The sequence below is a fragment of the Sebastes umbrosus genome, chromosome 21, assembly GCF_015220745.1.
Source record: "Sebastes umbrosus isolate fSebUmb1 chromosome 21, fSebUmb1.pri, whole genome shotgun sequence".
Classification (NCBI taxonomy): domain Eukaryota; kingdom Metazoa; phylum Chordata; class Actinopteri; order Perciformes; family Sebastidae; genus Sebastes; species Sebastes umbrosus.
Window position 1 is genome coordinate 725,368 of NC_051289.1, and position 22,964 is coordinate 748,331.

Below are 22,964 nucleotides of genomic sequence, written 5' to 3' on the forward strand. Positions count from 1 at the left end.
TTTGTTTTTTTCCATCTTCGTTTCCATCTTGGTTTTTGCCCGTTGCCTTAATGGTTTTTGGCCGTCATCGTCTTAGTTTTTGGCCTTGGCCTTCATAGTTTTTGGCCGTTTCCATCTTGAAAAATCGTTTTACAGTAGCCTACACGTGGTCTGGTATTTTCCCGGTCCGGTCCTGTGTGAAGCTGTTGTTTTTTTTCAGAATAAGAATTGGACTCTTTTTACAGAAGCAGTCAGACTTCTTTCAAACTGTAAAGTCAACAACTGTGATGCATCATTAACACACAGCTGACACCTGCTAACTCAACAGTATCACACACACACACACACACACACACACACACACACATCTGGTCCAAGCCAAACCCTCCTGACTGAAGCATGATGGGATTGATTCTGCTGAAACGTTCTGGATAACCGATTTACTGAGAGAAACTCCTGACATATATAAACTAATGCATGGATGACTGGACACATCTGTATGTGTGTCAAACAGCTGTCAAAACAACCTGGAGAACACACACACACACAGAGGAGAACGAGCAGAATGAAAGAACTTCAGAGTTTAGTGAATTAAATATACTCACTGCAATTTCTAAAAACGATATTTATACACAGAACTTCAGCATATAAATATAATTGTACATTCTTGAACAACAAGCAGCTGCTGTATAACTACTGTATAAATAAACAGCTGCTGTATAACTACTGTATAAATAAACACATACCGGTTGTAGAATACAGAATATTTCCTATAAATATATGAAGGTTTTCAAATTCAAAACACAGTTTTTTCAGCAACATTCAGTAAAAAGGAAGGAGCTACCTTAAACCTTTTAATGTGGTTTATTTGAATGCATGTATTTCTGAGAGGTAGATAACTTATTTTAAGGTCAAATGTATGAAAGACCTAAACTTGAAGTAAAACAGCAAAACGTTTTGTTCAATAAATGTTAAAGCTGCATGAGAAAAGTTTCACACGGCAGCGAGAGGTAACTATTCATGTAAACATCAGAACTCCTGTAAAGGGATTTTAAACTGAACCCGAACAGTCAACGATGCCTCAAATCAAACAAGGAGACGAGACAGTAAAAAACTACAACACTTTGAATGTGTCAGTTCCTGCGTGGACGTCGCGGTGACTTTATCTGACACGAGAATTTCATTTTGGCAAATCTTCAGCATCTCAATTAGCGAGGATGAAGCGCTCTCATCTGTTCCAGCTGCTGTCTCTGATTCAGGCTGATAAAGACGGACATATTTTACATTGAATCTTTAAATGAGGAGCTTAGCACAGCGTTAATACTCCAGAGGAAGTCTATTAATCTATACGCCGTTTGTGAGTGTGTGTGTGTCTCAAGCCTCGGCCAGACAGCCCATGACCTTCAGCATCAGCTCCTCCTTCTTGTGTTTGGCACTGACGAGCACCCCTCTTCCTCTCAACCAGGCCAACAGAGTCGCAGATTTCAGCTTTGACAACTGGAGAGGAAGAAAGAGAGAAAGACAGAAGACCTGAGAGGCAAGTGAGAAAAAATGAAAATGAACACGGTGTGTTTTCACTTCATCAGAGTTAACAGTAACATTTTGGTCGCCTAGAAATGTTTTTCAGTTCAGTTGTACTTAGCTTCAACCTCTCGTGTCACTTCTGGTTCCAAAAGAACTAAGATGGCAACGGCCAAAAACCAAGATGGAGACGGACAAAAACCAAGATGGAGACGGCCAAAAACCAAGATGGTAGGGTCCAAAAACCAAGATGGTAACGTCCAAAAACCAAGATGGTAACGTCCAAAAACCAAGGCGGTAACGTCCAAAAACCAAGATGGTAACGGCCAAAAACCAAGATGGTAACGTCCAAAAACCAAGATGGTAACGTCCAAAAACCAAGGCGGTAACGTCCAAAAACCAATATGGTAGGGTCCAAAAACCAAGATGGTAACGTCCAAAAGCCAAGATGGTAACGTCCAAAAACCAAGATGGAGACGGCCAAAAACCAAGATGGTAACGTCCAAAAACCAAGATGGTAACGTCCAAAAACCAAGGCGGTAACGTCCAAAAACCAAGATTGTAGGGTCCAAAAACCAAGATGGTAACGTCCAAAAGCCAAGATGGTAACGTCCAAAAACCAAGATGGAGATGGCCAAAAACCAAGATGGTAACTTCCAGAAACCAAGATGGAGACGTCCAAAAACCAAGATGGAGACGGCCAAAAACCAAGATGGAGACGTCCAAAAACCAAGATGGCGATGGCCAAAAACCAAGATTGTAACGTCCAAAAACCAAGATGGAGACGGACAAAAACCAAGTTGGAGACGGCCAAAAACCAAGATGGCGATGGCCAAAAACCAAGATGGTAACGTCCAAAAACCAAGTTGGAGACGGCCAATAACCAAGATGGTAACGTCCAAAAACCAAGATGGTAACGTCCAAAAACCAAGATGGTAACGTCCAAAACCAAGATGGCAACGGCCAAAAACCTATTTGGTTTAAAATTGGCTCTGACATTATAACGTGTATTTAACAAGACAAGAAGGAATAAATGTTAAGACTATTTAATTACCTAGAGCTTGGTTGATAATGACTGGAGGGAAGTGAATTTAGGAGACTATACACGAAGTAAAGGGTGTGTATTTTCCTCCGAGCCAGCAGACATTTAAGTGTTCGTAAAAATGGTGAAGAACAACGTGTCCAGTGGTGAGGCTGTGTAAATAACAGTAAAAGAGTAAGTGATGTATTGTTCTTGAAAAGTTGCAGGTTGGAGCTGTAAAAGTGATGAATGTTGTTATTAATGTGCCGGGCTCCCTGTGGGCTCCCACCTCCTGCTGACCATTCATCACTGGAACAGTCCTCCTCGCCCTCCTCTCAAAGGATGTTTGGGAAGGAAACGGAGGCAGGCAGCACAGTGTGTGTGCCATTCATCACGCTAACTCACTTTAATACATCACGTTAATGTATGTGGTCCTCCTAAAGGATGTTTATGAGGAAGATGAAGCTGCACATACAGTACGAGTGGATACACTGGAAATACATCACTTCTAAAGTTTGAAACAAGGTCTTACACCTCTTTACACTTCAATATTTTAAATAAGACAAACTGTACCGAGGCTAGCGCCCCTGTGAGTCTGCAACGTTCATGACACACCGGATTTCTCTATTCTCAAGGTCTAGTTAAACAGACAAAAGACGCGCTCTCCGTTCTCTTAATACTACACTGATGGGTATATTCATAAAGAATGGATTGTGCCCGCTGATAGCACCATGAAACCGCTTTCTGCCCCGTCTCAAGGTCCGATTCACTAAAGATATTCATGATATTACAGCGCAAACAAGACCAAACCAAGATGTTGTTGTCAAAATCAAAAAGGGATTATCTTCTGTACGGTAGCCATGTTAGCACATCTCAGACTCAATCGCTAATCATCAAGGAGGAAGCACATGCAGGTGTTGGTAGGAAGAGGAGGAAGAAAAAATAAGATAAGACAGAAGGTGTTAAGTTCAGTACGTCTCCTGACCTGGTTGCTTCTGGCCACTTGCTCCACGTCAACGTCTCGTATCGCTGATCTGTGTTTCTTTGGTTTGGATTCAAACACAATTCTCTGAAACACAAAAACACAACATGGGACAGTTAGCAAACACCTGAGGAGAGCAGTGTACACCTGTAGCCTGAAGGTCACAAGGTAACGGCTACTGACATGATACTAACTGAAGTTCCATTGAGCAATCTGGACAAAAAACAAGATGGCAACAGCCAAAAACTTAAGTTGGAGACGGCAAAAAAACAAGACGGTGACAACAACTTTTCTTTCCTTCCTCTCCTCCATCAACCAGGAAGAAATAACCTGTTGCTTCTCCGTACATGTTGGTGAAGTCCCAGATATGTCAGAAAACCAAACGCCATCGTGTCTGGGTTCATGACATCACCCGGCGGCGATCTGTATTCACATACAGCGTCATTACAATGACTGTATCTAGCAGCCTCACGTCTCTACTGCGGTATGAACCCAAAATAAACAGATTTAATATCAATAAACAGACCAAAATGATGCTGGAATATCTACATAATGATGCCGATAAGTAAAAAGTCTGAATTCATGCTTTGTCAGGTCTGTTACCATGACGACAAGCTAACAACTTTTAAAATGCTTGTTTTCTGAATGGAGTCTGGATGGATCAGCGCCAGACTACGCAGCTGCTCCATCAACACTCAACATGACGTCATCTAGAGACGTTGCTGTTTCTACCACAGACAGTCTGTGGTCAACAACGTCAGGACGTCAGTGACCACAGGAGGACAATCTCAACGCTGAGAGGCTTTCACCACACAGGGGCACGCAAACTTCTCGCTCGAGTTGAAATATTTCAACTGCGAATCCACGAATGATGCGAATTTCGCGTGTTCGCGTCGCATCCTTCATGCCACTCGCTTTCGCGTCTATTGTCCTCTTTGCATTGACTTTGTATGTAATCGCGCGGCGCAAACAGTTGGACTCACCCGACTGCTGCTGCTGCTGCTGGACGTGTCTTTGTTGGAGATATCAGAAGATGGAGGTGGAGGAGGCTGGGGTGGTGCAGCTGAGGGATGTTTTGTTGCTCTTTCCTTCACTTTACAGCTGGAGTTAGCAGCAGCGTTGCTTTCAGAGCTGGACTTCTCGTTGGTTTTGAGGCTGGACTTGGGTTTAGGCTTGATCTCAGGCTTTGGAGCGAGGATGAGCCCGGGTTTGGATTTGGACGCAGGGCTGAGGCTGGGGATGTGCTTGAGTCTGGGGTGACCCGCTGGCTGAGGAGCGGTGCCGCCATGAGGTTTGGGACGACGGATGAAGCGAGGAACGATTAGCGGAGGAGGATTTGGGAAGGACGCAGCTGACAGAGAAGAAACAGAAGAAGAAGAAGAAGTGGTGGGAGTCTTCCTCCTAAAGGCAGGTAGTGTCACCCTCCCCCTCTCCTCCTCTCTTCTAATCAGCTGCTCCCTGTGCTTCTGGAGCCGCAGCAGGGCGACGTTGATGTGGTGAGATGGAGACTTGTTCTTGAAGATGGGAACCAGTTTGGGAGTCGGGGTTTGAGTTGGAGGAGGATGAGGAGGGAGGACGAAGGAGGAGGAGGAGGAAGAGGGGAGGGATGAAGCTGGCTGGAAGAGTAGGAGAGAAGAGGAAGAGGAGAGAGAAAGAGCTGAACCCGAGGAATCAGAAAAGGAGGAGGACGATGAAGGCCAGTCTCCGTCTCCTCTGCACCCTTGACTTTGTGTCAGACTGCTCCTAAATCCACATCCGTTACCCAGAAGCCTCTGGGCTCTGTCCTGCTGGGAGAGAGGGGCCCAGGATGGAGGCTGTGACCCGAAGGAGAGCTTCACAGGTCGGGGAGGAGGGAGCTGGGTGAGGACCGGCCTGATGGAGGAGGAGGTGGTCAAGTTGATCTGCTCCCCACTCGACACCTGAGGAGGAAGAGGAGAGCCTTCAAGATTCATTAGATCTCATGGCGCCGCCATAAAAACATGATGTCATGGGTTTAAATTAGGGATGCTAATTTTGAAAAATGTTCTTAACTAATAACCGACCCTCGTTCACCGATTATTAACCGTGAACTGACAAGATTTGTGCCTCGCATGCAGCGGTGAGCCAGCTGCAGTGTATGAGTAAAACAGACAACTGAGTCTCCAGTTCACCGTCCGGGAGCGTTAACTTAGCAGGCCGCCACTTTCCCAGGAAAAGTCTCCACCGCACATTTAATTTAGTTTAGCAGGTTATCCACTGTGTGTCTGCCCGGCGTAACGTCACTCCGTCTGTCCGGATTAACGATAGCGATTGCCCTACGAACAGTGTGTGTGTTTGTGCTATGTTAGCAGCTGCTAGAATTGCTGGTGGCTCCGTGCTCGCTGTAGCCACATATATACGCTCTGTCAGCGCGGCGTAACTTCAGCCAGTTTCCGACTGACTGTGTTGTCGGTGGCGTTCTAGCTGTGAACGTAGGTGTAACAGACAGTGTGTGTACAGTTTATTTGTCGGTGAATAAATGCTACGAGGCTACAAGCGAGCTATAGACGGGAGCCAACTTCCTGTATCTGTAACGCCGGCTTCGCCTCTTAAGGTGGACCAGCTTTTCTCCTTCAAGTGACGAAGCTTTTTAATTAAATATTAATATTTATTTTAACCGATAACCTTAATCGGTTAAAATGCTTAATGTCGGTTAACGGTTAAACGGTTAATTATTGACATCCCTAGTTTAAATACATTAAAGTGTAACTGAACCCCCAAACCACTTATATATAATACTATTTGGTAGTCTTACTGATGGATTCAGATCAACATCTTGACACTTTAGTGCAAATATGCATAGCGACTAGTGCTGGGAAAAAAATAGATTCACCTATCTATCGTGATTTTTTGATTTTGAAATCAATGTTTTAACGCCAGAATCGATATATTTGATTCTTTTGAGTCTAGAAGGAAGTTACTGCTTTTATTGTTGTAGTCTGAATAGCGTGACGTCATATCAAACCAAAACAAACCTCAGCGAGGCGAAACGAGAAAGTAGAAAGCGGCGGAGGGTCGTCATGGATACGACCTGCACCCTCACATGTTAAATCCAGCGTGGTAAACACTACACATCCAGTAAAGGACAGGAACATCACGTCTTAATCTGAAAATGCTTCATTCAGAGTGAGTCCTAATTCAGAATATCCAAACAGACATGACCCGTATCTAATTCACTTAATGTCAAATTCAGATTAAAGTGGAAATGACAATACTTTCAAAAACTGCCAAAACCCAGCTGAACTCCCTCCAAACAAGAAATATCTTTTCAATCTGTAGTTTAATAGACTTCAGATTTACCTTCTTAAATGTAGCTGAAGCTCAGGAGAGCTTTTCAACTCGCAGTACAAGACAGAAAATAACTTCTCTTTCAGTTCTTACAGAAGGAAATGAACCCCGCTGAACACTATAAATATTTTAGCTTCGCTCTGTGAGCACTGAATCGATCTCTCGGGAAGTTTCACCATGCAGAGTTTTCTCACGTTGGATAAAATACACTTCAGCTGCACCCTGCGAATAAGAGACCTGCTTCTGAATTTATAGTTCAGGACACTCTCAAGTTCTTAAAACTAATAACTGATGTTGTACTTTTACTTTTCCAAAAAGAGCAGTCTTAACATTGTTTATCCTGCATTCATGAGGTGTCCTGACATGTTGATGAATAACATTCAGCCTGCTTCATGAACACAAGGCCTCGAGAAGCAGAGACATATCTCCAGACATCAATTTCCATTAAAAGTGAACTCTGGACGAGAGGAAACACACCTCCTCCACCTTCCTCCTGACATCTGTGTTATGAAAATGAATCCTCACGACGCCGAGAGGGAATGTTCTCTCCAGCGTCGCGGCCTTTACGGTCATAAAGCTGTCCATGAAGGTTTTACAGGGTGGGAAATGCTCCTCTCCTCTCGCCACCGTCCACCTCCACCTCCACACGCTCACATAAAATAACCTGCATGTCAGGGCGCCTTTAAGAGTTTGTTTGTGTCCAAAAGAAAGAAAGAAAACAAATAGACCGATAAAGAAGTTTAGGTTTGGAAAATGTCAGAAACAGGAGTAACAAAGACACCGAAAGAGAAGAAAGAGAAAAACACTGGTGAGCAATCTAGCCAAAAACCAAGATGGCAATGACCAAAAACCAAGATAGCGACGGCCTGGCAAAAAGAACCGAAGCCGCCTTATCGCTCTCTTCAAAGCCACCAGACTCCATTCATAAAAACAGTAATTTTAGTAAACATGCAACCCCATTTCTTTCAGTTATTTCCAGCTAACGTTGACTCAGCTAGTGTTAGCGTTCACAGTATTGATAACCTTATTGATTAGCTCACTGTGCTAACCTACGTCACTGCTTCCTGCTAACGGCTGAGTGGGTGTTTTAATATCGTTGCACATCTGGTCATCGTCTCGTCCACTTTCTTTGATAAATCCAAATTCTTCCACACTTGTAGGAGATGTAGGAGTTAGTTTACACCACGGTGAAACTGATTTCCGTTTCCCGGTTACTTCTACGTTTTCTTTGTAGTGCGGTTTCCTAAACACGATGCTGCTTCCTAGTGGAGACGTACATTATACCCCCAAACCATACAAGTATTAAAGAAACACACCTGGCGTGTCTGAGCGATACACACCTCGAGCTGTAGTCATGTAGTAGTGTTGTGTGTGTACCTGCACTGTTGCAGCAGTGCTCAGACTGACTGTGTGGTAACGGGGTTTGCTGGTCAGACGTGCGGGGAAGCCGCAAACGCTCTGCAGCCTGTCGCTGATGTCAGACAGGAAGGAGCCCAGCGCCCCCTGCATGTCGACGCGAGGGCAGCGCTGCACCGGCTGCAGGCGGACACAGCTCAGAGGGTAGCTGCTCGGGATGACGGTTAAAGGAACATTCTGATAAATAATCATGTGATCATTTAAGTGTGGACGTCATGATGACGTCACGGTGTTAGCTGGAGGATAAACAAAGGAAAGACTGGAGGCTAACAAAGAGCAGTGGGCTACACAGAGCAGTTATTGATATTCTAGCAAACTATTTTCATATTGATGATTAATTCCTGGTTGTATTTCAGTCTATTTTCTTTCTTATTATCTCTTAACGCTGTGTTACCTAAAGACTCTGTTGAATTTGAGTAAAATAAGTACTTCAAAATGTTGTCTTAATACTTTCAGCTACACCTACTGTCTGTCACATGTCAGATGTAAGTTACAACACTGACCAGGTTTGTCAGGTTCACATTAAGGCGGTTAATTAATGCAACGTTTTATTAGGATACGTGAAGAGTCTCTCTCCCACTAGTCTGAAGTAGACGCTGCAGTACACCACCTCTTCTACTGCAACATCAGGGAGTCTGTAGCCGTACTGGAAAACACAAACACACTCTCTATGAAGCATCCTGTGTGGGAATAGAATTAAGGCTTTCTTAAAAATCTTCAATATCTGTGCCAATATAATACCTTAGTTTTGGGTTTTGACCACAATATAGAAATGTGGAGAGCTTAACTTGACTAATAAAGACTTTTTTTATCGTCATTTAACACTTTTGAGACGCTTATGGAGAATTCACACCAAGAGCAAAGCAAACTCTTTGATGAGCAAATGACGAGACGTAAACACGCAAAATTTGCATCATTTGCGGGAGTTTAAATATTTATATATAACAGATTCATTTAGTTATATCTGTTTCTGAGTATTAATTCTTGCAGTATTCAATTATTGAGGTTTTAAGAGAATAGACAATGAATTCTATTTTTTTTATTATTGTTATTCAACTGTTAGTTTCCATGTGATCTCTAAACTCTAAAAAATAACTCAGCAAGCAGTTGTTGTGCCGACTTCTTGTGATACAAAGCAGCTAATTAATGTGTTTTTGTGCTCATATATTAACTTCTTTGATAATGTGTGTTGCGTACCAGGCGGTTCCAGTGGTTCTGCAGGTCTCTGTAGGTCCTGAATGGGCCGTCTCTGGGCAGCTGACGGGTGATGGTGATAATCTGACCTTTCTTCATGCTAAAAACACACAAACAAACATTAGTGAATCAAAGAGTGAGTATATCAGGACAGAAGAAACAGTGAATACAGAAGCAGAGTGAGAGTCTCCAGCAGGCTTCCTGTCAGTGTTGATAAAGAGCTGCGGCTCCCCCTGCTGCTCACAGTCAGTACAACACAACCTGCCTCTTCTTCATCAGTCTGAAAAAGAGGAAGCTGCAAAAATAAATAAATAAATAAATAACTCCATAAATAAATTAATATGCCATTAACTGTGCCAAAACCAATATTAAAAATAAATCTAGGCATTCATTAATTAATCAAATGTGACAAAAATGTATATTTCTGTTTTAATTTGCTTCTTTATTTACCTTTGTTTTAATTTCCATAATTATTTATTTTCCTACTTATTTTAATTTATTTTTTAATTAATTAATATATTGTTGAACGTATTTTTTCTGAATTTAAAATGTATTTTTAAATGTATTTATTAATGTTTAATTCATTCATTAAATAAAATATTTATTAATAAATAAATGATTAAATAAATTAAATAGGAAAGTAAATAAATACGGGAATTAATACAAAGGTAAATAAATGAAGAAGCAAATTAAAACAGAAATATCAATTTCTGTCACATATTATCAATTAATTAATGCTTATATTTATTCTTAATATTATTCTGTCGCCACCTTTTTTATTTGATCGTCACCATCGTGCTATATTATATTCACATTAATTCTATAATTAAGTCTGGTTGGTGGTATCAAATATGTGCATGTAGATAATTGTGGGTGAGGAGAGTTTCATATTGTCGCACATCATCCAAAAAGATCTAAACTAAGTTTCATACGGACCTGACAAACAAAACGATGTTGTTACTATCGTTCTCTAACGACCAGATCTGTTCATTTGTAGAAAAAGGACCAGAGGTTTGGTTGCATCATCTTTTAGTCTTAGACATGTGAAGCCTTTCTGGTGTTGTCTGCGTTGTGTCCAGCAGGTGGAGCTGTCCTACCTGGGCAGTACGTGACACCAGATGGCTCCCCCGGTGGAGGTGGGGTCGAGGACGGAGTCAGGATCACTGCAGAACCTCCTCAGCACTAACGGAGAGAGGTTAAAGTCCTCCAGCTGCAACAAGAACACACATAACTGTCTGCCACTATGTGTATTTTAATCACAGCAATCAAACATGGCGACGTCACCCACTGGTTTGTGCACTACTGTTTTGAAGCTTCGAGTTCGTCATTTTCGCTGACGCCGTCTTTTTTCTCGGCAGATAAAAGTTTCTAAATATTTTCTGTAATTAAAACATAAAACATACGAGGGCAGGTGGAAGTCTAAACACTTATCTTGTTAATTAAAGTAAACTTATATGGACACACTATTAGGTGTTGAAACAGATAAATGAAAGTTGTTTTATTCCCTCACTCTGGTTGGTGGCAGTCTGACTGTGTTGGCTTCAATACTGATGCACAGTTGGCCCTCGCTGGTGCTCAGCTCCGTGCCTGACACACACACACACACACACACACACACAATTCATCCATTATATAATCCATTGGTAGATATCTTCATGCCATTGAAAACTGGACTGTGAATAGGAACTTTGACGCTAAAACATACAAACTTTCACCAAAATTTAACGCTACAACATACGAACTTTGACCAAAATTTGACACGTAAACATACGAGCTTTGACCAAAATTTGACGTGTAAACATACGAACTTTGACCAAAATTTGACGCTACAACATACGAACTTTGACCAAAATTTTACGCTAAAACATACAAACTTTGACCAAACTTTGACGCTACAACATACGAACTTTGACCAAAATTTGACGCTAAAACGTACAAACTTTGACCAAACTTTGACGCTAAAACATACAAAATTTGACGCTACAACATACAAAATTTGACGCTACAACATACGAGCTTTGACCAAAATTTGACGCTAAAACATACAAACTTTGACCAAAATTTGACGCTAAAACATACAGACTTTGACCAAAATTTGATGCATAAACATACAAAATTTGACCAAACTTTGACGCTAAAACATACAAAATTTGACGCTACAACATACAAAATTTGACGCTACAACATACGAGCTTTGACCAAAATTTGACGATGTAACATACAAACTTTGACCAAAATTTGACGCGTAAACAACAAATTTTACAAAAATTTGACGCGTAAACATAAAAAATTTGACGCTAAAAAATACAAACTTTGACCAAAATTTGACGCTAAAAGGACGATATAATGAACCCGTCTTTTGAATCGTTGGTTTTCAAGTTGTGGGTTGTAAGTGGAGTCAGAAGAAACTACTTAATACTGAAATAGTGAACACTTCACCTCTTCAGGGTTCTAAAAATCCTTTAAAACAAACACAGAAAGGGTTTTGTTTAACTGCTCACAATTCATACCCATGACCCATGACCTCATTTACTCAACCACATATCCTCAGAAACACTCTCACAGATCTGTAAACTGATAGAAGTAAAGCAGTAAAAACATGACAAGGTGTGTTTGAGATGAATGAAACTCACTGACAGCGTTGAGCCTCCCGCTCTCAGTCAGGAAGTCTTTTCCTGAGAACAAACACACAGTGAGAACAACTGTTACCATCACAGTTACATGAGCCGGAGCAGCATGAAGCTCTGGTACAGAACGCATCTATGTACAACATATTACTTAGTTATTATTTAGCTTACAGTGGAGAGAAACTACTCTTGTTAGCTCCCAAGCTAACCAGCTGGGTTTAGTTGACAGTAAAGTTCAAACCTGGCAACCCATAATGGACCAGAAATTAATGAGTACTCTCTAATGAGTTTAGTTTGTGGTAAAAGTGGTAAAAAATAAAATAAAAAATAAAAACATAAATAAATAGAAAACTAAATAAAAAAATAAAAGCAAAAATTTATAAATCAATTAAAAATGAATAAAAAAATAAATGAATAACGAATAAATAACTAATAAATTAAAAAAATAATAAATAAACAAATAAAACATGAATTGAAAAATAAATTAAAAAAATAAATGAAAATATAAATAGAAAAAAATTATAAAAATAAATACATAAATAAAAAATGGATAATTAAACAGAGGAGTAAATAAATAAGGAAATTTATACAAAGAGAAATAAATAAATAAAGAAGCAAATCAAAACAAAAACATAATTTTATGTCACATTTCACCAATTAATTAAGGCTTACATTTATATTTATTCTTATTTTTGCTACATTTAATGACATATTTATTCATTTATTGAGTCATGTATCCTCTAAATCTATCTGCCTTTTTTCTGTTTGCTTGTAACGAATGTTCCAGGTCAGATTCACCAAACTGTCTCAACTTTCAGCCCGATGAATTCCACCTGATCACGAGGACGTTTCTGTTTGTGAGATTTTAATATTTACACAATTAACACTCCTAAAATAACCATTTAACAGGATGGAAGGCAGAACACAGACATCAGTATGTATTGTTGATGTCGTCTGAAATATCTACTAAAACACAGATTGAACTTCAGACTCACGATCAGATGTAAAAGTTAAAATGTTTCTCTTTCCACCATTTGAACTAGCACACACACACACACACACACACACACACACACACATACACATACATACGCCCACACACACATTTTTCATTTTATGTCAGACTGGGTCCAAGGTGAAGGCTTCACTGAGTGTTGCAACACTCACAAAGTCTATTAATAATCTATTTGACGAAGGCTGAGAATCACACTGTTTCATCACGGAGCCTCGGTGCTGCTGGTCCTGTAGGTTTTACTTTTCTATCCATAAACCTGGAGGTAAATTTGAACACATTTGTGTCACTTCCTCACTCGATCTGTCAGGTCCAGAGCAGTGCTCCTGACCAGAGGTTCCCCACATACAGTAGCCCCAGAGGGACTCTAGGTGGCGCTGTTTCAGATGTGCTATAATGTATTTTGTGCAGCAGCTCTGTGCATTAGTGTACAGTCGAGTCGTTAGGTCTGGGCTCACTAAAGCTGTGTTTTGAGGGCTTTTAGGGAAGTTTAATAGCAACAAAGACCAAAGAGGAAGACTCAAAGTGTGGGTTTATTATTGCTGTTCCACTTCAGAGTTACTTTGCAACTAATATCCCTCAAACCCTCAAAGTTTCTGGTGCATCTCTCTTCTGTTTCAGCTGCACCAACATACAGACAGAAACATCCAGTAGCAGCAGATCACAGAAAACATCTTCTGTCACGACTCAGATGGTATTTAAACTAGCTCAACGAGTTCACAGACAGACTGGTCCATTTCTTTAACCCCTTCAACCTCTATTATTCTCTACGACGAGTATTTCAGAGGTTGTAGCCGGCTCAGACGAGCATACGCAGCCGTACCAGTGATGAGGTAGAGTCCTGCTTTATTCCAGCGGGGAGCCAGTCGGGTGATCAGAGAGTAGGACAGACAACACTGGAGGACACCTGGAAACACACACTGAGGACATCCCAGCTACACACACACACACACACACACACACACACACACACACACACACACACACACACACACAATCCAGTTTTCATCAACTAAAAGTAGACTGGAACGTTAGAATGAATCCAAACAGGCCTGAGAGTAATCCCACCTGCAGACTGCGTCTCTGTCCGAACACTTGGAGGATGCCTTTCTGGAAAAAACGACATCTGTAGGAAGAGACGACAAATACATATCCAAATTAAAACACAGATGAGCTTCAACTGTCAAGTGTTTTAAAAGTCAGGGAGATAAAATCTGAAATATTATATCAGATGGAATAAACTGTAAAAAAAAGACTTCTTGAAGGTACGGTCTAGACATGCTCTTTACAAAAAAGCGTCCCGAGATAATTTCTGTTATGATTTGACCCTATATAAAAATAAATTGAATTGAAATTGAATGCAGAAATAAAAGTCTATAAAACACAGGTATTCAATGGATGTGTGTGTGTGTGTGTGTGTGTGTGTGTGTGTGTGTGTGTGTGTGTGTGTGTGTGTGTGTGTGCGTGTGTGTGTGAATGTGACTGTGTCTATCTTTGTGAGGATAAAATGAACAGTTTTAGACCTTGAAAGCGAGGACATGTTGTACAGCGAGGACGTTTTATCCTCCCTTCTTCAAAGCTGACTGAGCGTTATCACTTATAATATAACACATATAAAACCCTGGGATGGTAGCTATCACTTTTTCATTTATTTATTTATATCATGCATAGTATTTTCTGATTTAATTGAGAACTTTAGTGTTAAATGAACCTAACAGTTTCAAGTGAAATTATAGAGAAAAAATAAATAAATATTTCCATTATGGCTGTCAATCAATTAAAATATTTAATCATGATTAATCGCATGATTGTCCATAGTTAATTGCATTTTTTATCTGTTCAAAATGTACCTTAAAGAGAGATTTGTCAAGTATTTAATACTCTTATCAACATGGGAGTGGGCAAATATGCTGCTTTATGCAAATGTATGTATATATATTAGGGCTGTCAAAGTTAACGCGATAACGCAAATTCGTTTTAACGCCACTAATTTCCTTGAACGCAATCTAACTATCGGAGGTTGTTTGGCCCTTTGAAAATGGCCATGCCAGTTTTTCCTCTCCAAAATTTAGGCTAAGTTTGGAGCGTTATTTAGCCTCCTTCATGACAAGCTAGTATGACATGGTTGGTACCAATGGATTCATCAGGTTTCATATAATACCAGTATCTTCACTTTAAAACTGAGCTGCTACAACCTAAAAATCACAAGTTGTGTTAATGCGTTAAAGAAATGAGTGGCGTTAAAACAAAGTTACGTTAACGCGTTATTGTCACGTTAACTTTGACAGCCCTAATATATATATATATATATACATATATATATTATTAATTAACGAGGGTCCTCAAAATAGATAGATAGGATAGAAGTAGAAGCGTGTTTGTGTGTTGTTTGTGTCTCTTACAGCCATGACCGCTGTGATATCAGTGAATGAGTCCAGAGCTGGAGAGGCCAAAATATCAGAGTACAGCAGCACCAGCTCTCTGTGGACACACACACACACACACACACAGTTTACTCAAGGGCACATCCACATGAACGCTGCGTTCAAGTGATACAGTAAAACCTGAAGTCGTCCTTCACACCGAGCAGTAACTGATAGAATTACACATTCAAAGGCCGGCTGGTAAAACCCGACTTCTGTATTCGGTCACATTCACGTCAAAACTTTGAAGAGACTCTTTAAACGCTCCTAAAAACCTTCTGCACATCTGTCCTGCCAACCAAATCTTTTTTCATCTGTTTAAAATCATTTCTGCTCGGTTATTTAAATGAAATGTATTAATTAAGAGTATGTGAACGGACACAATGAGCTGTAAATGTATAACATTTTGCTGGTACTCAAGTTAGGAGTGGTAAAAGGAGTGGCATAATGAATGAATGTTGTGTGGAAACGTAATGTATTTAAGTAATAATCTCAAAGATTTTTATATAAATAAATGTCTGTTGGGTCCCTATTTATCGCTGAATGAGGTAACATTGTGATGATGAGCCACTGATTATTATTATAGTATTATGAACTTGGTGACCAGGAAAAATCCCAAGCGTACTTATGGCCGAACAAACAAAGAAGAGAGTGATGACTACAGACGAGGAAACTACAAAAACAGTGCAAATCCAAAGAAAAATAAACTAATTCAGAAGAAGGTAAACTGACAAAAGAAGCAAAACGACCGTCAGCGAAGAAAAAACACACCGGCAATAGGCCTTTTTCACGGAAGACACCCAGATCTGGGTCTGTTGTTTACAACGTTAATACAACAGTCTTCTCTCTCTCGCGAAGGGCATTTGACCCCGAGTTGCTCCGATTACAACGAGAACGTAACGTCATATTTACACAACACGGATCCTTTTGTCGGTCAGCATGACGTATGTCATGGGGATGTTAATCAGAGTATGAACGGCTGCATGTAAACAGGAATATTCATGTTCATTAGCCATGTAAATCTTCTCAACCCATTGAGAAATTCTATGAATCAGCCTATCATAATAACATCTTAAGGCTGGCTAACACCATCGTCTCTGACCCCAACCATGTTTTGAACAGTGAATATGAATTGTTACCATCAAATCGGAGATACAGGGTTCCATGATTTAATAAGGTTAGACTGAAGCACTCTTTTGTACACCAGTCAATCCTAAAACTAAATATGGAGCCTAATCCCAGATAACATGTGCGTTGAAGGGCCCTGAATATCGTCTTCTGTGATTGTAATGTTTAAATGTATGTATCCTTGTTTCTTGTCTTTGTCCTTTTTGTGATGTTGCAAATGGAGCTGCTGTGATGCAAAACAAATTTCAGACCTGTCTGACAATAAAGTATTATCGTAATTATCGTTATTATCGTTATGTAAACACCTTAGTAGGAATATTGTCTTTTTAGGAATAAGGACCAAAGCCGGAATATTTGGTGCATGTGAACGTGGTCAGTGTCACTCTCACTGGAACACACGAATGGAACAGAGCCGTCGTTAGCGTTACTAGAAAGTCTGCTGTGAGAAAGGCCTATTACCGCTTACCGCCATAGGTGCCGTCAAAGAGAACGAAACGGAGATCTTTGAGATTGTTATGTTAATGAATCCCTATGAATAACTGTAATAAATCTAAATTAAAGTTTCCCTCCTGTGTTATTCACCTGCAGGTCTTGATCTGTTTGCTCCTCAGCTCCTCGGCGTCCTCCTGCAGAGTCAGAGTGACGCAGCACAGCTTCTTCAGGTCTGGAAGACTCAGGAAAAACATGCTGGACTGCTGGACTCCTCCACTCATCCTGAACACACACACAGACACACAGCTCACACTTACTGGTGATCAATACAGGAACTGATCAGGTTTATCATCAGTTTTACTATCACTACACTACATGAAAAACATATTCCTCATATTATAAATCATGTGCCAAAGGGATGAGGACTAGAAAATGTGTCTCTGTACAGTTTCAAAGAGATTCTAAAAACAAGCCAGCAAGAAAAACTTTAAAAATATCATAAAACATTAGACATAAGTAAACATAATTAAAACAGACACATGATTAATATATATTATTAAAACGAATGAAATAAAAATATTGCCAACACTTGACCAATAAAAAATATAAATTATAATCTAAAAATACTGATTAAGGCCAACAGTTGACCACTAAAAAATAAAATAAATAATAATAATAGAAATAATAATAATAATAATAATAATAATAATAAGATAAGCAAGTTAAAAACAATAAATAATAAAATAAAAATACTGATTAAGGCCAACAGTTGACCAATAAAAGATAAATAAATAATAATAATAATAGAAATAATAATAATAATAATAATAATAATAATAATAAGACACGCAAGTTAAAAACAATAAATAATAAAATAAGAATAATGATTAAGTCCAACAGTTGACCAATAAAATAATATTAACAATAACAATAATAATAATACTAATAATAAGACACGCAAGATAAAACCAATAAAATAAGAATACTGATTAAGACCAACAGTACACTAATACAATTATAACAATATTTATAATAATAATAATAATAATAATAATAATAATAAGACACGCAAGTTAAAAACAATAAATAATGAAATAAAAATACTGATTAAGGCCAACAGTTGACCAATAAAATAATAAGAATAACAATATTAATAATAATAATAATAATAAGACACGCAAGACAAAAACAATAAAATGAGAATAATGATTAAGACCAACAGTTTACCAATAAAATTATAACAATATTTATAATAATAATAATAATAATAATAATAATAATAATAATAATAAAACACACAAGTTAAAAACAATAAATAATAAAATACAAATACTGATTAAGGCCAACAGTTGACCAATAAAAGATAAATAAATAATAATAATAGAAATAGAAATAATAATAATAATAATAATAATAAAACACACAAGTTGAAAACAATAAAAATAAAATAAAAATAACGATTAAGGCCAACAGTTGACCAATAAAATAATAATGACAATAATAACAGTAACAATATTATTAATAACAATAATAATAATAATAATAATAATAATAATAATAAGACACGCAAGATAAAACCAATAAAATAAGAATAATGACTAAGACCAACAGTTGACCAATGAAATTATAACAATATTTATAAGAAGAAGAAGAAGAAGACACACAAGTTAAAACCAATAAAATAAGAAAGAATAAAATAATAATGAGATTAATGAGAATTTGTGGCTTTTTCTATTTTTTTACATTATTATAATCATAAATATAATATTTGAAAGTGGGACAAAACGAATTAAAACAAAACAGATTAAATGCTAATAACAATAACCAGCAGTTTGTTTAATGTCAATATCAATTCATAATACTGTTGATAAATGAATCCTTTTGAGCTCTGTGAACTTATGATGGACGTTACAACACACATTACAGACTGCAAAATAAAATCAAAACATAATTAATAATACAAATAATAGTTATCTAGTTATCTAGTTATCTGGTTATCTGGTTATTTAGTTATCTAGTTATTTAGTTATTTAGTTATCTAGTTATCTAGTTATTTAGTTATATAGTTAGTTAGTTATCTGGTTATCTGGTTATCTAGTTATTTAGTTATCTAGTTATCTAGTTATTTAGTTATCTAGTTATCTAGTTATCTGGTTATCTAGTTATGTAGTTATCTAGTTATCTGGTTATCTAGTTATCTAGTTATCTGGTTATCTGGTTATGTAGTTATCTGGTTATCTGGTTATCTAGTTATGTAGTTATCTAGTTATGTAGTTATCTAGTTATGTAGTTATCTAGTTATCTGGTTATCTGGTTATCTAGTTATGTAGTTATCTAGTTATGTAGTTATGTAGTTATGTAGTTATCTAGTTATGTAGTTATCTGGTTATCTGGTTATTTGGTTATGTAGTTATCTAGTTATGTAGTTATCTGGTTATCTGGTTATCTGGTTATCTAGTTATGTAGTTATGTAGTTATCTGGTTATCTGGTTATCTAGTTATGTAGTTATCTAGTTATGTAGTTATGTAGTTATCTAGTTATGTAGTTATCTAGTTATCTAGTTATCTAGTTATGTAGTTATCTAGTTATGTAGTTATCTAGTTATCTAGTTATCTAGTTATGTAGTTATCTAGTTATGTAGTTATCTAGTTATCTAGTTATGTAGTTATCTAGTTATGTAGTTATCTAGTTATCTAGTTATGTAGTTATGTAGTTATCTAGTTATGTAGTTATCTAGTTATCTAGTTATGTAGTTATCTAGTTATGTAGTTATCTAGTTATGTAGTTATGTAGTTATCTAGTTATGTAGTTATCTAGTTATGTAGTTATCTAGTTATGTAGTTATGTAGTTATCTAGTTATCTAGTTATGTAGATATCTAGTTATGTAGTTATGTAGTTATCTAGTTATTTAGTTATCTAGTTATGTAGTTATGTAGTTATCTAGTTATCTAGTTATTTAGTTATCTAGTTATGTAGTTATCTAGTTATGTAGTTATCTAGTTATGTAGTTATGTAGTTATCTAGTTATGTAGTTATCTAGTTATGTAGTTATCTAGTTATGTAGTTATCTAGGTATCTAGTTATCTAGTTATGTAGTTATCTAGTTATCTAGTTATGTAGTTATCTAGTTATGTAGTTATCTAGTTATGTAGTTATCTAGTTATGTAGTTATCTAGTTATGTAGTTATGTAGTTATCTAGTTATGTAGTTATCTAGGTATCTAGTTATCTAGTTATGTAGTTATCTAGTTATCTAGTTATGTAGTTATCTAGTTATGTAGTTATCTAGTTATGTAGTTATCTAGTTATCTAGTTATGTAGTTATCTAGTTATGTAGTTATCTAGTTATCTAGTTATGTAGTTATCTAGTTATCTAGTTATGTAGTTATCTAGTTATCTAGTTATCTAGTTATGTAGTTATCTAGTTATGTAGTTATCTAGTTATGTAGTTATCTAGTTATCTAGTTATGTAGTTATCTAGTTATCTAGTTATCTAGTTATGTAGTTATCTAGTTATGTAGTTATCTAAAGCTGTAAATCTCTCACCTGTTTCCCCAAACCCGAGCTAACAGAAGCTAACAGCAGCTAGCAGCTAGCAGCCTAGCTATTCTCACAGTAAATCTGTACTTTTATGTTTTTATATATTGATATTTAGGTCACCTACCTTATATTGACATCTACTCTAGACCGTGATAGTAGTTCTATTCTGGGAGATATCTTAGTTATGAGTTAATTATGACAGTAAAGAGACATTTTAATGAAATAAACGTTAACTAAACGATGCTAACAGTAAAACAGCTGGTCCTGGCTAGAGATGGTTGAGGACGGCGGTAGGATGAGCTCTCACTCTGCTTCAATTTACACGAACCAAGAAAACAAACATGTTATTGACAGGCTTCTTTTCCATATAAACAAACATAATGTCAAAAGTAACAGGAAAAACACCCCTCAAAAAATAATGAATAATAATAATAATAATAATAATAATAATAATAATAATAATAATAATAATAATAACAATAATAAATAAATAAAAATACAGCAAATAACGAAGCATGGTATTAACAGTCTTATTTTCCATTTAAACTGTATAATGTCAAAAGACACAGGAAGAACACTCTTGAAAAAAATGATGGATAGTAATAATAATAATAATAATAATAATAATGATAATAATAAAAATAAATAAATAAATAAAAATACAGCAAATACCGAAGCATGGTATTGACAGGCTTCTTTTCCATATAAACAAATATAATGTCAAAAGACACAGGGAGAACACCCTTAAAAAAATTATGAATAATATTAATAAGAAATACATAAACAAAAAGTTAAACAATAATTATTATAAAAATAAGTTAATTCAAAATAGTAATAATAATAATGATAATGCTATCGCATTATTTATTTGAGTATTTGTTTCTATATCCCAACTTCGGAGGGTTACATCTCAGCGACAAATATTGTACGTTTTATGCTTTAGTTATAGATTAAATATACAAAAATCAACTTATAGATTATAATGTATTATTATAGATTAAACTACTCCGCAGTATATGAAGTAATTAAAAGTAGCTCCACCTTTACCAGCATCACCATTAAAGTGATGAACACATGAATGCATCAATAATTATAATACAATAATATATTATTTTAAAATGGTCCAATCTGCATAATGAGTACTTTTACTATACCATCACATTACATTTATTTGAGTGTTTATTTCTAATATGTATTAAGATTGTGACCTACCATACTGAGACTACATGGATGGAGAGTATGTTTTAGTTGACAGAGGGTGATATTGTTTTCTACTGTGGAGTGACAGGAATGTTTCAATAGACAATCTTTGACTTGGAATCGGTGGGTTTTCGCGCCAGAGCGCTGCGGCGGGAAAATAACACTTTTTCTACACAATGTAACTTTTCTCAACATTTTACATTTTACAAAACATTTTACAGGTTTTGTGAGTTAACTGGGTGCGGAGGACCCGCTGAAACGCACCGAGGGGGAAATAACACGCTCATTACGTGAGATAACGTGAGATAACGTGAGATATCGCAGTCCGTTGCGTGAGAAGCTCTTTTCATTGAAAGCTTCTGAACTGAAATGAACTTCAGCCTCGTCATCGCCCACAGCTTCACCGATGAGTGACAGAGTGACAGACCAATCAGAGGGGCCCAGTCATAAGCAGGAAGTGAGTGGCCAATAGCAGCGCTAGAAGGACGGTGGGGGCGGGGTCAGTGACGGTGACGCTCCATGAAGCAGCCAGAAATAAAGGCAATCTGACCGGAAACCAGCCTTTCAAAATAAAATCGTTTAGAGATCACTGAATAATAGATCCAGTGGTGGAATGTAAATATATTTACTAAAGTTAATTACAATATTGAGGTACTTGTACGAACTTAAATATTTCCATTTCCTGATACTCTATACTTCTACTTCACTACATTTATTTGACAGCTTTAGTTACTTTGCAAATTGTTAAATTAAATCAACTAATATAATATGATATCATAGATTTAGCTACCCAGCAGTATATAAAGTAATTAAAATGAGCCCCACCTTTACGAATCACCACTTTTGTATTTTGTCTTCAATAAGATTTGAGTGCAGAACTTTTACCTGTAATAAAGTATTTTTACTATGTAGTACAGTAGTTTACACATCAAAACACTGACAATAACCTGATATTTTCAGGTGGAATTTCATTCATTCATTCATTCATTTCATTCTCACTGTGCAATATCATTTTCCACTAATGCAATTTCGTTAATAGTCTGTTTATTGTCAATACTGTATATACTGCTCCTCTTTTTATACTTCCTTTTATTTAAATGGTTCATATTTTGTTTCACTTTGTTTAGCTCTTTTTTTTTGCTGATGCATCTTGTATTTTGCACTATCCCCTTAGCTGATGTA

At 37.2% G+C, this 22,964-nt stretch overlaps 2 protein-coding genes across 4 annotated transcripts in view; one reads left to right on the forward strand and one right to left on the reverse strand.

The window, feature by feature from the left end:
• LOC119480982 (NACHT, LRR and PYD domains-containing protein 12-like) overlaps window positions 1-22,964 on the forward strand; it is a 705,305-nt gene that overhangs the window by 335,758 nt on the left and 346,583 nt on the right. The gene's annotated exons all lie outside the window — the stretch shown is intronic.
• On the reverse strand, window positions 590-20,873 carry LOC119480984 (uncharacterized protein C18orf63). 3 transcript variants are annotated; one of them, XM_037757653.1, is made up of 13 exons: window positions 20,707-20,873; window positions 17,192-17,323; window positions 14,127-14,184; window positions 13,882-13,993; window positions 12,053-12,094; window positions 10,930-11,006; window positions 10,517-10,629; window positions 9,423-9,519; window positions 8,786-8,871; window positions 8,187-8,373; window positions 4,487-5,422; window positions 3,507-3,590; window positions 590-1,476 (listed from the first exon to the last, which is right to left on the reverse strand). In XM_037757653.1, exons 2-13 carry the CDS (start codon window positions 17,320-17,322, stop codon window positions 1,354-1,356), a joined length of 2,046 nt encoding a protein of 681 aa, XP_037613581.1. In that variant the 5' UTR covers window position 17,323; window positions 20,707-20,873; the 3' UTR covers window positions 590-1,353. The 3 variants fall into 3 exon arrangements, with proteins under 3 accessions (XP_037613581.1, XP_037613582.1, XP_037613584.1); XM_037757654.1 differs by lacking the exon at window positions 13,882-13,993 and adding an exon at window positions 15,461-15,539; XM_037757656.1 differs by lacking the exon at window positions 10,930-11,006 and having other exon boundaries at window positions 12,057-12,094.

Bases quoted from the DNA above. Each gene is read 5' to 3' on its own strand.
- LOC119480984 (XM_037757653.1), bottom strand. From the start codon at position 17,322: ATGAGTGGAGGAGTCCAGCAGTCCAGCATGTTTTTCCTGAGTCTTCCA. The intron at 12,095-13,881 runs GTACGGCTGCGT...GTTTGTTCTCAG, and splicing joins AGGACTCTACCTCATCACTG to GAAAAGACTTCCTGACTGAG. The intron at 9,520-10,516 runs GTAGGACAGCTC...GTGTGTTTTTAG, and splicing joins TGGTGTCACGTACTGCCCAG to CATGAAGAAAGGTCAGATTA.